This window comes from Gopherus evgoodei, chromosome 16 (assembly GCF_007399415.2).
Source record: "Gopherus evgoodei ecotype Sinaloan lineage chromosome 16, rGopEvg1_v1.p, whole genome shotgun sequence".
Taxonomy (NCBI): domain Eukaryota; kingdom Metazoa; phylum Chordata; order Testudines; family Testudinidae; genus Gopherus; species Gopherus evgoodei.
In genome coordinates this window covers 25,453,966-25,467,973 of record NC_044337.1, presented here as the reverse complement: position 1 = coordinate 25,467,973, position 14,008 = coordinate 25,453,966, and the positions used below count along the sequence as shown (strand labels likewise).

Here is a 14,008-nt window from a genome sequence, read left to right as displayed (position 1 = left end):
CATTCATTTTCTTATAGACAATTGTAAAACTATTCTGTAGAATAACGCGCCTCTTTTCAGGGATGTGACAGATCTATTCCATCTCAACTCTGATCTACAGCACAGCGTGTCTTTACAGTAAGCTGGTTGAGACCTTCATCTTCAGTTAACCGCCCCTCCCCAGGCACCCCAAAAATCCCCAAACAAACAAAGAAAACATAAAACCTCTAAGCATTCAAGACTAGAAATGGGCATTTTTAGAAAACTGCAATTAGATCCAGGATTCCAGGCGGAAGAAAAGAAAAAGTGAGGATCAGAAAAAAATCAGGAAATAGTGTATATCTGACTGGTACTTAGTTGCAACCCACTTCACATGCAGGTATTGTGCTCTAACTGCATAAAACATTCTGAAGTGTGAGTTTTGGTCTAGGCAACAAATAACTGGTATCAAGATTTGCTGTGAACTCCCAGCATCTCAGAATTCTGAAGGATCTAGTTATAAATCAAATTACTAAAAATAGCACGCTTACCAAACACTTTTAATGCTGGCTCCATGGATGTGGATTTCTAGGGGATCTGTAACTAAATCAAACCCTTCTGCAAATGTAACATTTAGCAATGGTGTCAATTTCTTATCCCTATTTTTAAAAAAAAAAAAGTTTATTTAGGGTATGGCTACACTTGAAATTTCAAAGCACTGCCGTGGCAGCACTTTGAAGTGTGTGTGTGGTCGGAGCGCCGGCGCTGGAAGAGAGCTCTCCCAGCGCTGCACGTAAACCACATCCCTTACGGGTGTAGCGTGCAGCGCTGGGAGCCGCGCTCCCAGCGCTGCGGCACTGATTACACTGAGGCTTTACAGCGCTGTATCTTGCAGCGCTCAGGGGGGTGTTTTTTCACACCCCTGAGCACGAAAGTTGCAGCGCTGTAAAGTGCCAGTGTAGCCAAGATACACTTCTGGATTCTGTGTGATGGACTAACACCATCACAGACAACGTCCACCTAGCTGCCACAATGACATTAACTTAGGGCTTGGCTACACTGGCACTTTACAGCGCTGCAACTTTCGCGCTCGGGTGGGAACCCCCCACCCCCCAAGCGCTGCAAGATACAGCGCTGTAAAGCCTCAGTGTAATCAGGGCCGCAGCCCTGGGAGCGCGGCTCCCAGCGCTGCTAGCTACACCCGTAAGGGATGTGGTTTACGTGCAGAGCTGGGAGAGCTCTCTCCCAGCGCTGGCGCTCTGACCACACACACACTTCAAAGCGCTGCCGCGGCAGCGCTTTGAAATTTCAAGTGTAGCCATACCCTTAATCTGTTTTAAAGGACACGCACCAAAATATTTTAATTGTTTAGGGCTGACAGCTGGCAAGTGCTCTTTAGAAATTATCTGACCAACAATGTATGAAAGTGCTCTTTGCCTTTTTCTGCTGCCTTTCCACAACCAGCAGTTCTCATATTTTATCCTTCAAGAGCACCAAACTCAGCTATGTCCAAAGCGAATCATCAACATGGTACCTGAAGGTTTCTTCTAAACAAAAAATCTACAAGAGCAGGATTTCACTCACTGAAACCAGAGTTTTGGCTGAGGTAAAAATCAGCTGCAGTGATCTCTATAAGTTTATGTCCTTCTCAAATTCACACAAAGGGACTTTGGCTACATGATATGCACATTCTGATGGCTCCTGTGCAGAGTGTCCACCACATTTTGCATAATACTGTCTTTATAGGGACACCATGATAGCACGTGTTCAAACCCCAAAAGCTACAAGCATTTCTTAATGAAGATCCATCTGGTGTGTGCCATATCTATCTATCTATCTATCTAAAAATAAATTTCCATCTGGGTGCATGACACAGTGTTGTGTACAAACTGAGCTTGTGTGAAATGTGATTCAGAAGTTGCCTATTGAGGAATTTCACATAAAATATAAATGATAATCCTATGCAGTCATTTTCCCCAGAGGTGACTTTGCCATGGCTGGATTAGCAGAGAGATCACTAGCTATGATTATGTGTCCTGTTGAACTGCCCAAATATACAGCAAATTATTTCGCAGAAATCACAAATAATTGACAGAATGTGGCTTTGCCAGGTCAGCCATTGGTGAGTGGCACAATACACTGCCACTCTTCCATGCCAACCTCTGCTCCTCAGGGACTGAATGTTAGTTTTTAAAAGCTGGTGCAATTTGGGCAGCGGGATGCCAAGCTCCTAAAACAGATAGCGCTGTGTGTCTTATGCATGGCTGACTCTAACCTGTCCCACCACAGGCCTCTCTTTGAGCAGGCAGATGTCTTCCGTCTCTAATCAGAATTTGAAGAGGGCTTTCTGTGGAGTATCTTGTAATTCAAAAGGTTTATGTTTCAGTGGCACTTACACAGCAGAAAACTTATTGGAGGCAAGATCCCCAAGGGGCATCAGCATATTGGTCTGAAACACACTGTTTATTAACTTCACTGAGATAGCTACAGTGGTATTAAAGCACATCCAATTAGAGAAGACTGCAGGAATATTTGCACTCTTAAATCTCTTACTTTCTGAAAGGGTTAAAGCTTATTATTAGCATATAATTTACAGGTCCTTTCTCCCAGGAAAGAAATAATGCACAGTAAATGCCACATTCATTTTAATAATACATGTTACAGTCTGTGCCCAACATCTGCACAAAGGTAAAGCAGACAGATTTTTGTGACATGTCCCACTCTGCCATCCAAACACAGGCTCTTTTGTTTCTTAAGTGACGGAAGGTTTAATCAAGAAAGCAGGCAATTCATCAATCGAAACAAGGCTGCTTGCACGGCCCTGACAGCACACACATGGTTTTATACAGAGAAAACCTGGCCACCTGTCAGCAGCACCTTTTACATCAGGATATACAAATACACCGGGCGATCAATCCTCCAGCCCTGCCCATTCATTTCTTAGTTTTCTTATTATATTTTTCTTTATGCTAGATGCTGTTCTCAATCTTTGCAGGAATAGATTGGTGAGACACGGCGAGCTATGGCTGTTTGTACACTATTGTACAAATTTATATACCCTTAAAGTGACTTATTTCCCCTCTATTTGAGCATCATTATTATAAATAATTTTTCACCTCATTCAGGAATTTTCCCTGTATGCTATTATCTGCGGCTGCATGAGAGGGCTCTCTCTCTCTGTCCTTGTGGCTTTGATAAGCCAAAGCAATATGTTCAGGGATGCTGAGCTCTGAAATGAAGGCAATATGTAGTCACAACAACATCTTAATTAAATTGAAGGCCATGAAAAAGGACTATGTTGTAAAATACTGAGCAGCACTTGTCGATGGGTCTGTCTGGAATGAGGCATTCCCTGTCCTAATGGGTGGCCATTTGAATACATCGAATAAAACTCGATCCGCTGTTTGGTGCCATGCTCTCAATAGCACATGAGACTCTTTGCAGATCCAGTCATAAATAATCCTGGCTATAAAAATGGGTGCGACATGGCGGGGAAAAAACATCTTCTGTGTGAAGAAGAAGAACAAAGTGATTCCAGACAGAGGCCCTGATCCTGCACCAGAGCTATGTACAGGGAACTCCCTGAGCAGCATTACAGATCTGGGTCCATATTTTTCTACGTACAGCAAATCTTAAAGATTAATTTATTCATTGCTCTAACTTGCAATCAAGAATCTTTTTTTATTTTTTTCTGCCACTCAACATTTAATTGCTGAGAGTGAAAATGTCCAAACATCAACCCATCAACCAACTAACCAACAACTTTCAGCTCTATTTTCACCTCCATTATGGATCTGAAGTCATTTAATTATTACAGACACAATGGTCAGACCCAATGTTGTCATGCCAGCTTACACCATCTGAGGGCAGGGCCTGGCTAGGTACGTTCAGAACATACACCACATGTGCTCTTTTTTATCCTCTTTGGTGTAACATACACAGATTCCCTTCCACCCTCCTTTAAAAAGAATTGGCTGAAATTATCAATATGGATGACGAAGATAATTACACATATTATGAAACTGATTAACTGCCCATCTGCTATTTAAATGAGGACTAAATTAAAATTGCAATGGGAGGAAAGCAGATATTCAAAAATCATTAATTATTTGGAATTGCTTTTCCTTTCCTAGGATGATGTCGAATTGTGTGAGAAGAACAACTCCCATTTCAGTGAGCCAGCACCTCTCCATCAGCAGCATTAGCCACCGATCGCTTCTGACCACTGCTAACAGGAGCCTGCAGAAATCAGCAGTATCCCACGTAAGCTGGCCTCCGCAGGGGGCTGGAAAATGAAAGTACAGCCCAACACGCCGGCTCCATCCTCCTGGAGGATTTCTCTCTAGGCAATCTAACTTTCCCACAGCAGTTCCTAGCCAACTTTCTGGAGGCGTTGCTAATGCCACATGAACTGTAACTACCAAAGGCAGGAAAGGCCCACTGTACACACAGGCTTTCACCTGAGCAACTGGTCATTACGAAAGATGCAGTAAGCAAGCTTTCAGAGATGCTGATGTCAAATGACTGGATAGGAACACAGGGACTGCAGACTGGATCAGACCCAAGGGCCATCTGGCCCAGTACATGGTCTCCCACAGTGACCAGCAGTAGATGCTGCAAAGGAAGCCCTAATGGTTAGAGACTGGCTTAATCTGCGAAAGAAGGACGTTGCCCCTCCCTTCCACCACTCTGCTAGCTATTGTTATATATTTTAGGTCACAATCATGATGCAACAGGCAAAGCCACACTTGGAAGGTGCTTAGTAAATCCCTAATCCTTTATAAACTAGGCATTTTTAAATAACTGACTGCCTGGTAATGACAAATCATCAACACAATGTGTCACTCAGGGCCGCAAAAGAGAGAATGGGACAGAAAGGCAAAATCAGTCTGGGATTATGCTAAAGGAAAACCATGACACTATGACAGAAAGCAATCCGACTTTCCTGGCTTTTAGTGGTGGTGTCTTTGCTCATTACAACTTTCTTGCAAGAGTTTTGTTTTTTTTTTAAATCCTTTATTTACTGATAATCATCCTGAATGAAGTTTTAGGTCTCAGAATATCACAGGCCAATGCCAGAACCCTGCACTGAGAGAATATGGAACATGGCTAACTCAGAATTTCCTTGGCTCTGAGGTTCAGGGGAAAGCCCTGTTATTGTCCCTTTCACAAGACATTTTTGAGCTAATAGGTAGTCAGAGAGACAACAGATTTCACAGATGCCTATCTGCTACTGTCCCATTGACTGTTTAGCAAACCAATATCTGGACCCACTAAATAGTCCAGATACTGTACTACATTTCTGCTAGTGCTAAGAGACTTGAAAGAACAATGCAGCTACCTGTAAACAGTTACAGAATTACCTTTAACCAACTGAAAAGGAACAGGGAGTCTGGCTCACATGTGTGCAGGTTGGGAATGCTACAAGTTAGCAACTGGTGAGGACTCAGACTTCCAATGAAAGGTGTTGGACCTTCTCAAACACTGCAGCATACTGCTCTGCTCCTCAATAGCACTGGGATCCAGGGAGAGCCTGGCACACAGCAGCTACCAGCATGTGGAAACAGCTCGAAGCAAGAGGCAGCATTTGCAGAACCCCAATAAGCAGCTGGGGACACAGTATTTACTTCTAATCCAACGCTGACTGGCCCAATAAAACATCCAGGCTCCATAAGCTCCCTCCCAGGCCAGCCTTGATTTTCAGTCCATTTTGATTCCCACTCAACAGATCTAGCCATTCTCCTTTGAAGGACTTTGCTTCATTGCCAGTATCTACTGCGGTCTCTCCTTAGACACGAGCTCTTAAACTGCAAGGAGCGAGAGCAAGATCTGCAGCATGTCACAACCAGTATCCTACCTGTGCAAATCTAGACCTCAGCAGAGGAATTAGGTGTGTACGTTTGTAAGTTTCCTGTTACCATAGTCCTGTAGCAAGACACTAATGCTGTAATGTAGATAAAACCGACTGATTGCAAATTACATAGACAGAACAGGAAATTTCTGAATGGCTACCTCTGTGTCCTGATGCTAAACGTACCTTTATAATGTAAAGCACACGGAGGGAATTGTCACAGACAGCACCTAATCAAGGCTGCTGAAAAGGCAGCAATGGTCAGAAGGCAAACAAAGATTCCTGCCAATGCACAGGATGTTTCACATTACTAGACCTTTTCTATGGAAATGTTTCACAGCTGCAGTAGCCATTACAACAGATGTAAGCACTGCAGCTTGTATTACAATATGCCTGGAGGAGGATTGGCAGTCTGAAAAAAAAAAGTTACATACTTTGATTGAAACTTGTGCAAACATTGAGGCCTATTGCTTTGCCTGGTTTTATAGGCTTGTTTTGCACTTTGCCTGTAAACATCTGGTGAAATATTCAGGGTCTGTATAAAATAGGTCATCTTTCCAAGCTCGATCTGCTGCCGGAAGCAGCAGTCTCCAGGAATTCCTACTACCAAGGGGGCTCTCCAGCAGCTTTCAGGCAGAAATATTGCTTCTCTGCCTGCGTGCGCCTATTGGGCTCATGAGGGGTCAGCAAGTGAGAACTCATGACCTTCCTTTCCTCCCCCTAGAACTGTGTGATATGAGCACAAGAACATGCTTTCCCTACATAGCCAAATCTATCAGGGCAGAAGAGTAATGAGAAAAAGCAGTCCTGACATGAATTATGCCATTGTTATATTCCACATAGTCAGGAATCTGAAGCTGCAATTTTAGCAAGCGATTACCTTTTAAATAACCATTTGATTATGGTATAGGAATTAATGCCATGTTCCTATGTTAGAAGTGTCACTCATCATTAACAGAAAGATCCTGCGGATGGCACAGGTTTGCCACTTTTTCCTCCCTTAGGATGTGAAAGGACTACCTACTCTATCTTACACCCACTGTCTTCATGGCTGGTTTTCCTGGGGTCTCAATCAGATCTGTAAATCCACCATAACCTAGTGAGGCAGCCAATTTCCTGGCCACATTTTGGCTCAATAAATTTTGAAGCCAGATATTTTCCTCCTTTTGTGAAAGTGACACAATTAAGGGAACACTAAGGCTAATTAGCTTTTCACCAAGATTACCACAACAGTTTTAAAGGCCTGAAATTAGTCTAGGAAAAGCACTTTGAGAAAATAATTTAAGTCTGATATTATTCTGAACTGTAGCTGTTAGTGCAGGATATGATTTTATGACACACACACAAACACACCCCTCCCCCCCCGTATGTAGACAGCTAACATAAAGAATGCCATCTTGGCACATAATACATAACATTATTCAGTAGTTTGTAGGACCACTCCATTTATTGTTGCTGTGGACTGCAAATGACTTCCAGACTACACTGCTCTTGGCTGCGCAGTGACTGGCTCTGTGAGATGTTATATTTATAAAAACTCCCCTCACAACCTCCTAGCAGCAGCCATGCAATTCCAGCCTGGTATCTGAGAGTCAAGCTGGGTTGCCAGGGAACGATGTGAAGGGCAAAAGTATAACTGGGCTCAAAAACCAATTAGATAATTTCATGGAGGATAGGCCCATCAATGGCTATTAGCCAAGATGGTCAGAGATGCAACCCCATGTGCTAGGTGTCTCTAAACCTCCAACTGCCAGAAGCTGGGACTGGATGACAGGGGCTGGATCACTCGCTGATTGCCTGTTCTGTTCGTTCCCTCTGAAGCATCTGGCACTGTCCACTGTCAGAAGACAGGATGCTGGGCTGGATGGATCAATGGTCTGACCCAGTATGGCCATTTTTGTGGGGGGGGTTGGCTTAAACATCACCACAGAAATAAAGAATCTGTAGACAAAAGTTCTCCTGAAATGGGTTTGCATAGGTGTCGGCACAGGCCGAGCTTTAAGCCTAGTACTGAGACGGGTTGCGTGCAGGAACCAAGATATGCTGTGCTCGCTGGTTATTTTCATTTATACACATGCACGGTCTAGTTCCTGTTTATGGTACTTACATATGTATTTTAATTGTTCTTTCATTAACATGCACACTAAAGCTAGTGTGAGGAAAAAAATCAGGAAAAATATTCATTGACTTTTTTTCCACATTGAAATTTGGAGACTTTTGACTAGCTCTAGTATCTGTAGGCCTGCCCCAGATGGCAAATGGTGCCATTTTCTGACTAGAGACTCAACATTACATACAGGAATAGGGCCTGGGATTCTGGTGTGCCTCTCTCCTCCAATATCCAAGAAATCTGGGGAAAGATCATGAAAGGCCCCAATGCTCCTGAAGAGAGTGAGATTAAGGCCACTCTGGAGTTTGCAGATAATGGAGGGAAATAGAGTATGCAAAAACAAAAAAAAAGGCTAGAGAAGTTCTAAAAGCAACAAAACCCTTAAAACCAAACAATGTCTAGTTTTTGATTTATCCCAGAGGTGGTGAGAAAATTCTATGCCATGACCGCACACGACACACTGAGTCTGCAGGAGTTCAGTTATTTTTACTACGTATGTGGTGGGTTTGTTTGTTTTTTGGGTGAGGGTGGGAAGAAACAGGAGCACTGTCTATGCAGAAACTGGGCTTATCACACGGAGAGAAGTGTCCTGTAAATATGGAAAGAAGAGATTGGTTTTATGAGGTAAATAAGAGGAGGTAAGGTAAGGATCAGGGCAAAGGGGAGAGGAAGAAAGATAACCAGAGGTGTTAGACTGACAAAAACTACCTAGAAATCCCACTCCTGGCACCATTGTTTCCAGTGAACAATGACACTCACTGTTAGTAACAGTTGTGCCTGAACATTCTCTGGAACTATTTTGCATCCCACATGTTTCTGATGCTTGAGTGACAGAAATCTTGGAAGTCCAGTGCATTGATCCCACACCTCTTTCTTTTTTATGCAGCCAGGACTGCTTTATTTGGTTAGACTTTCTGATTTAACTGACAGAGCAGAGTACAAAAGAGTCATTATTGCATGCGCTAGCTTACCTGATATGGCATATACATTTGAGTGCTGGTGTTCAAAGTCGAGTCGGGAGTTGTTACTTTTGCCTCGAAAGCTCGCGGGAAGCGTCAGAGATATGTGCCTAGTGAAGAGAGGGGGAATGGAGATGATATTATTACAGAGCAGGAGAAGGTGCTGCTATCACCCCATTCCTTAAACTGATGATTATTCCTGTGAGCTCAAGTGGTAAACAGCAACCGCAATGCTGCCTGCAAAAGGCAGAGTGGGCCCAAATCACAGGAAAGTGACAGAACTGGTGACTTGGTCATTATTACCCCACTTGTTCAGCAGCTTAAGTGAAATGTGTTGGCATCTCAGTCCAGCTCCCAGTGGGCGAGAAGCCCAGTGCTGGCACATTCATGAGCAGCTGCAGAAAAGAGAGCAAGGTATGACTCTGCTACAGAGACCCAGCCACCCATTCACCCCCAAGAGCAGCGTGGCATGGGGCAGCTGTCAGTTTTTCATGAGCATCACCTTGACTTTAGAGAAGTGTCCCCATGACGCAGTATTAACAGTCTGCAGGCAGGCACTGAAGGAGTTAAATGTGTTTCTTTCAAGCAGTCAGTGGATGTCTATTATAACTGTGGGTTTGGATTTATCTGTAAGGTAAAGCACTGCAATCTTGCTGCATTCACAAACACAGTCCCTGGGCAGATGTTTTTTAAACTTGACAGCCCACTGCATCCTCCCCTCAGCAGCTCAGGCTTGATTGCTCCAAACAGAACCCAAATGTATGAGGTGGTTTCCTCCAGCCCCACACTCAGAGAGGGGCAGCCACATTTTCCACCTCACCCTTTCCATACTGCCCTTGAGAGACCAACGAAACCCTGCCCAGGAAAACGCTCCGCAGAGCTGCACATGGCCACCAGCAGCACAGGCCATGGCTATAGGGGCAGCAACACCAGGCTACTCCTTCTCCTCCTCCCCCCATTTTAAAAACTTTAGTTAAGCCTTAACTTCAGCACATGCTGTAAATAAAACAAGCCTGCAGAAATGAAGTCGAGGCCATTTCAATAGCTCAGCATTTATGAACTATTAAAAGAAAACCGCACATGCTGTAGGGAATGGCGTAGAGAGTGGGCTAGAGAATGCAGGCAAGTTTCCCAGAATCCCCATCTGCCAAAGGCCAGGAGCTGGAAGTGATGCTTAGAGAGCCCCAGTACCAGTAGGTACCAGGGCCAGAAACGCAAGCTCTGTCTTGTGGTCATTTGCAAGCAGTTGATTTTCAAAATCTGGAGTCTGGGGGTGTAACTATTCACACCAGCTGTTTGGCAACAGGGAAAAAACCTAAACCTCAACCTGACAGCCACTAACTCACGAGGGTAAGTTTCTAGGTCCCATGCTCCTTATGGCTCCTCACACTCCCTGTTCAAGAAACCAGGCAGGGAATCATGGCCCCATGACATCTGCTTCATAATCCTGTGCTGGATCCTACTTACCATCCAGGCCTCCTCTATTAATGGCAAACTGACCAACTCTCCAATGTACTCTCCTTGGGTGGAATATGAAAAGGTCATTTTCATAACTTCTCCTGCCACCTGATACGTCTAAGTGAATGCAGAGAGAAGATTTTATTTTGTCCCCTAAACCAGTCTTCGTACTTGATTCAATTAATGTGGTCACTAAACTAAACTAGAGAGACAGCTTCATCCAAAGCCCTTCAGTTACAGAACACATTTCATTAGGAGATGATATTTGCTAGCTATAGATTTATATGCTTTGATGGGAGATTCAAGCTTTTCCTTTTTAATTTAAATCTATATTTTCTACTGCTGATTCTAGGTCTGTGTGAATTTTTATTAAATGTTATCATTAATCTTCTGGACCCAGTTGCCACATGTAATGAAGATGCTTCTCTCTTCACAGCAAAGACTTAGTCTAGCATGAAGGAAAGAGGCAGCAGCTGTCCATTTCATACATTTAAAAGCTACACAAACAAGGGAAGATACTTTGCGGTGGCCATTTGCCAGAAAACAAGGTAGTGCTTTCCCCATCACAAATGCCATATTTAGAGGGGGAAAAGCATCATGTACTTTCCAGCAGAGAATGTCTGGCCTGTTTTCCAAGCCAAGGAATTTTATTTACTAAATATTTGTTGGAAAACAGCTACCTTTAAAAACAGGACACACTCCTACAAACCAGAGAAACAGCTTTAAAAACAATGATAATGGTTGCAAACCTCAGGTATAACATTGCTTTGAATTAGTGTGTACTTCCAAACCTATTTCCAAGTAAACATTAAAACAAATAACCAAAAAGGCCATGTGAAAACATTTTCAAATTTAGCCAACCGTTTTCTATTGAAAACTCTGCCCAGGTGGGGCTTTTTGCCAGTACCAGCCCCAGCCCAGTTACACCACTTCTATGCGTTATGCACTTTTCCTTCCGTTTTTAATGAAACTGTCCAGGAATTTACTGATGAGTCATCCAGACAATTAACAGTGAGGAATGCCTGAATGTCTCTTGTGCACATTGGGGTCCGTTCTCTTCTTCCACGTGCATAAACAGTAACCCCAAAGGGAGATTCACAGGGAGAAAATAAGTCAGACTTCCAAAGGGCACATCTCTGAGCAACACAATGTAAAGGCTTCCTGTAGCCCGATGAAATCAGGAGTACAGAGCACATGGAAGTCACCAGAGATTAACAACTGTTGACAGAAATGCTGGATCTTCTCCATGGGGAGAGTACTTTTCAGCAAACGACCTCAAAAGACAGAGCCAGCCCACACTCCAGAGGCAGGACATGCATATCTTAGCAACCAACTGGGCTAAAAACGATGGGTCTATCAGAGTAATTCATAGTGTACATTGTGTAAGCAAATTATAAGTTGTTGATACCATGACCTTCCATATACCCAAGAGCCTTCAAATAAGAATTTCATTCAATCCTTGGGTTGGGACATACCAAAATGAACAAAGTACCCGACTATCACCACAATTTCCTGGCAATTCACACCAAGCACCAGGTTTCATAAGTGCCATACGCTAAGATGGTATATATCTTCCACCAGCGTCATTAAAATGAACTGCTCTGACTCAAACAGACTCAGCTCACGTACACTTGAGCGTGGTAGTAGAGAAGCACATATCCAGCTCTTGGCTCATATCTCAGCATCATCTCCAGTTTATTCTTAATCTTAAATACACCAAAGTTAAACTCTGAACCCACAATTTGAAACTTGCTTTTGGTGAGCATTCAAGCCCGTAACTTTCTTTTCACATGCCCATGTGTAGTGATGGCACCTCAAATGTTAGTGGGGTATTAATTTAATAATACTGAATCATGGGCACCGGCTAATAGGAGGAGGTTTTCAAATATAGACAAATGTTTTTGGATTCTCTCTCCCTTGTTCACTCAGCTCTATTGTAAGCATCCATTCTTTCTGATAGCCAAATGGGATTTCATCATTTAGAATAAAACTTGGTGCAGGGATTGGAGTATTTAAGGGCCTCTCCAAGGAGGAAATGGAGTTTCAAGACTACAGCACAGGAGATAGTGCCATTTCTAGTGCAAGATCAGAACTTTAAATTCTAATTAAAAAAAAATGTGACACGCGGGGTGTGGGGGAGGGAAACACAGTCTAATTTATTTTAAATTAATGCAAACATTTGGCCAGGATCAATATAACTCATACCTACTAACTTGATTGCATAATGAATTTTCCTTATGGGTTGTGAAAGCCAAATCATTTTGCATTGTAGAAGGAAAAAAAATAGGCTGCCATTGAAAAAAGCAAGAAAATCCCAATTATAAACTCCCCAAGTTCCTAAACACATATCATGAAAGCATGTGCAGCTCTGTAGCATATGGCAAATCAATTACTAGTTTAAATTTTAAAACAAAAACATGGCAAATGTGTTGCAGAAATAACCAAGAACAACGGTTCGGTTTAGATTACAGTGGCCACTAGAGTTTTGAATACAATTAATCATCATTCCAGGCAATGGGAAGCCATATTGACACTTATTTCTCATTTGAATATTTAATTAGGGTGAAGTTCTTCATCAAATTATCACAGAGCTGGGAGGAAAGCCTAGAAGATTTAAATAATTAGACTTTAACCCATCAGCAGCTGCTCACCTGTGAGCTGAAGAACTTGCACCCCATTCCCAGGAAGGAAGAGCATGTTCAGACAGCAAAACAGGAATTAGGTATAATCCCTTTATTAGAAATACAAGAGGAAAGCTCTGCGGGCACTTAACATACTATGGGTCCTATTCAGAGACGCCAGACTGAGGGAGGTTTCTTGAACTCCATTCTTGTTAGTCCAGAGAGCTCGGACTTTTATTGAAATGTCGAATTTCTTTCACACAGAGCCTGACTAAGGACATGAGCTCCCTTGCAGTGCACAACTGGGGTCTGTGTTGCTATGACTGTTAAATGCCCTTCAGCAAAGGGAGCGGGGATACCATGGCCCAGCTCCTCAAAGGTTTTTAGGCTTCTAATTTTCTTTGATTTTCCCAAGGTCACTAACAAAGCCTGTGCTGGGCCAAGGAACTGAACCCTGGTCTCCCAAGTCCTAGGGCAGCCCCTGATCCTTTCATCTTTCCTCTCAGGAGTTGTGCCTGGCAAAGGCGGGCTGGAGACGGGGCAGTGCAGTTCACCATGCTGCTACTATCCAGTGCAGAGCCCTGGCTGCACTGCTGGCTGCGTCAGAGAGGGAAGCAGCAATGCTAGTGGTCAGCAGTGGTGCTGCCAGTTCTGCACTGTGTGGAGAACACAGCCACAGGCTTGCCAATGGAGCCAGCGCTGTGACTCACCCTCAGGGCAAGAATGCAGACTCAGCTGAACATTCACTGCTCTAGGACACGGGGAGGGACAGCCATTGTCAGCGCCAGCTGCTGCTGTGAAGCAAGCTCTACACTGAAATGTCAAATCGCGTCTGCTCTTGGCTCACCCTTCCTGGCAGGGCTCATAAGAGACGTCTGCACTGCAGCTGGGCGGCACCACTCCCAATGTGGGGAGACAAACTCGTGCTAGCTCTGCTCGAGCTAGCGCACTAACAGCAGCAGTGTGGATGTTGTGGCACAGGCAGCGGCTTGGGCTAGCCACCTGAGCTCACACCTAGGGGGTCAGGTGAGCTTGGACTTGTGTGGCTAGC

The 14,008-nt window shown here is 43.7% G+C and overlaps 1 protein-coding gene across 5 annotated transcripts in view; it reads right to left on the bottom strand.

The window, feature by feature from the left end:
- MVB12B (multivesicular body subunit 12B) overlaps positions 1 to 14,008 on the bottom strand; it is a 100,743-nt gene that overhangs the window by 39,795 nt on the left and 46,940 nt on the right. For all 5 annotated transcript variants that reach the window (XM_030535657.1, XM_030535659.1, XM_030535656.1 and 2 more), the window contains one exon: positions 8,891 to 8,988. In XM_030535657.1, the coding sequence (XP_030391517.1) occupies positions 8,891 to 8,988 (98 nt within the window). The remainder of the gene's footprint in view (positions 1 to 8,890; positions 8,989 to 14,008) is intronic.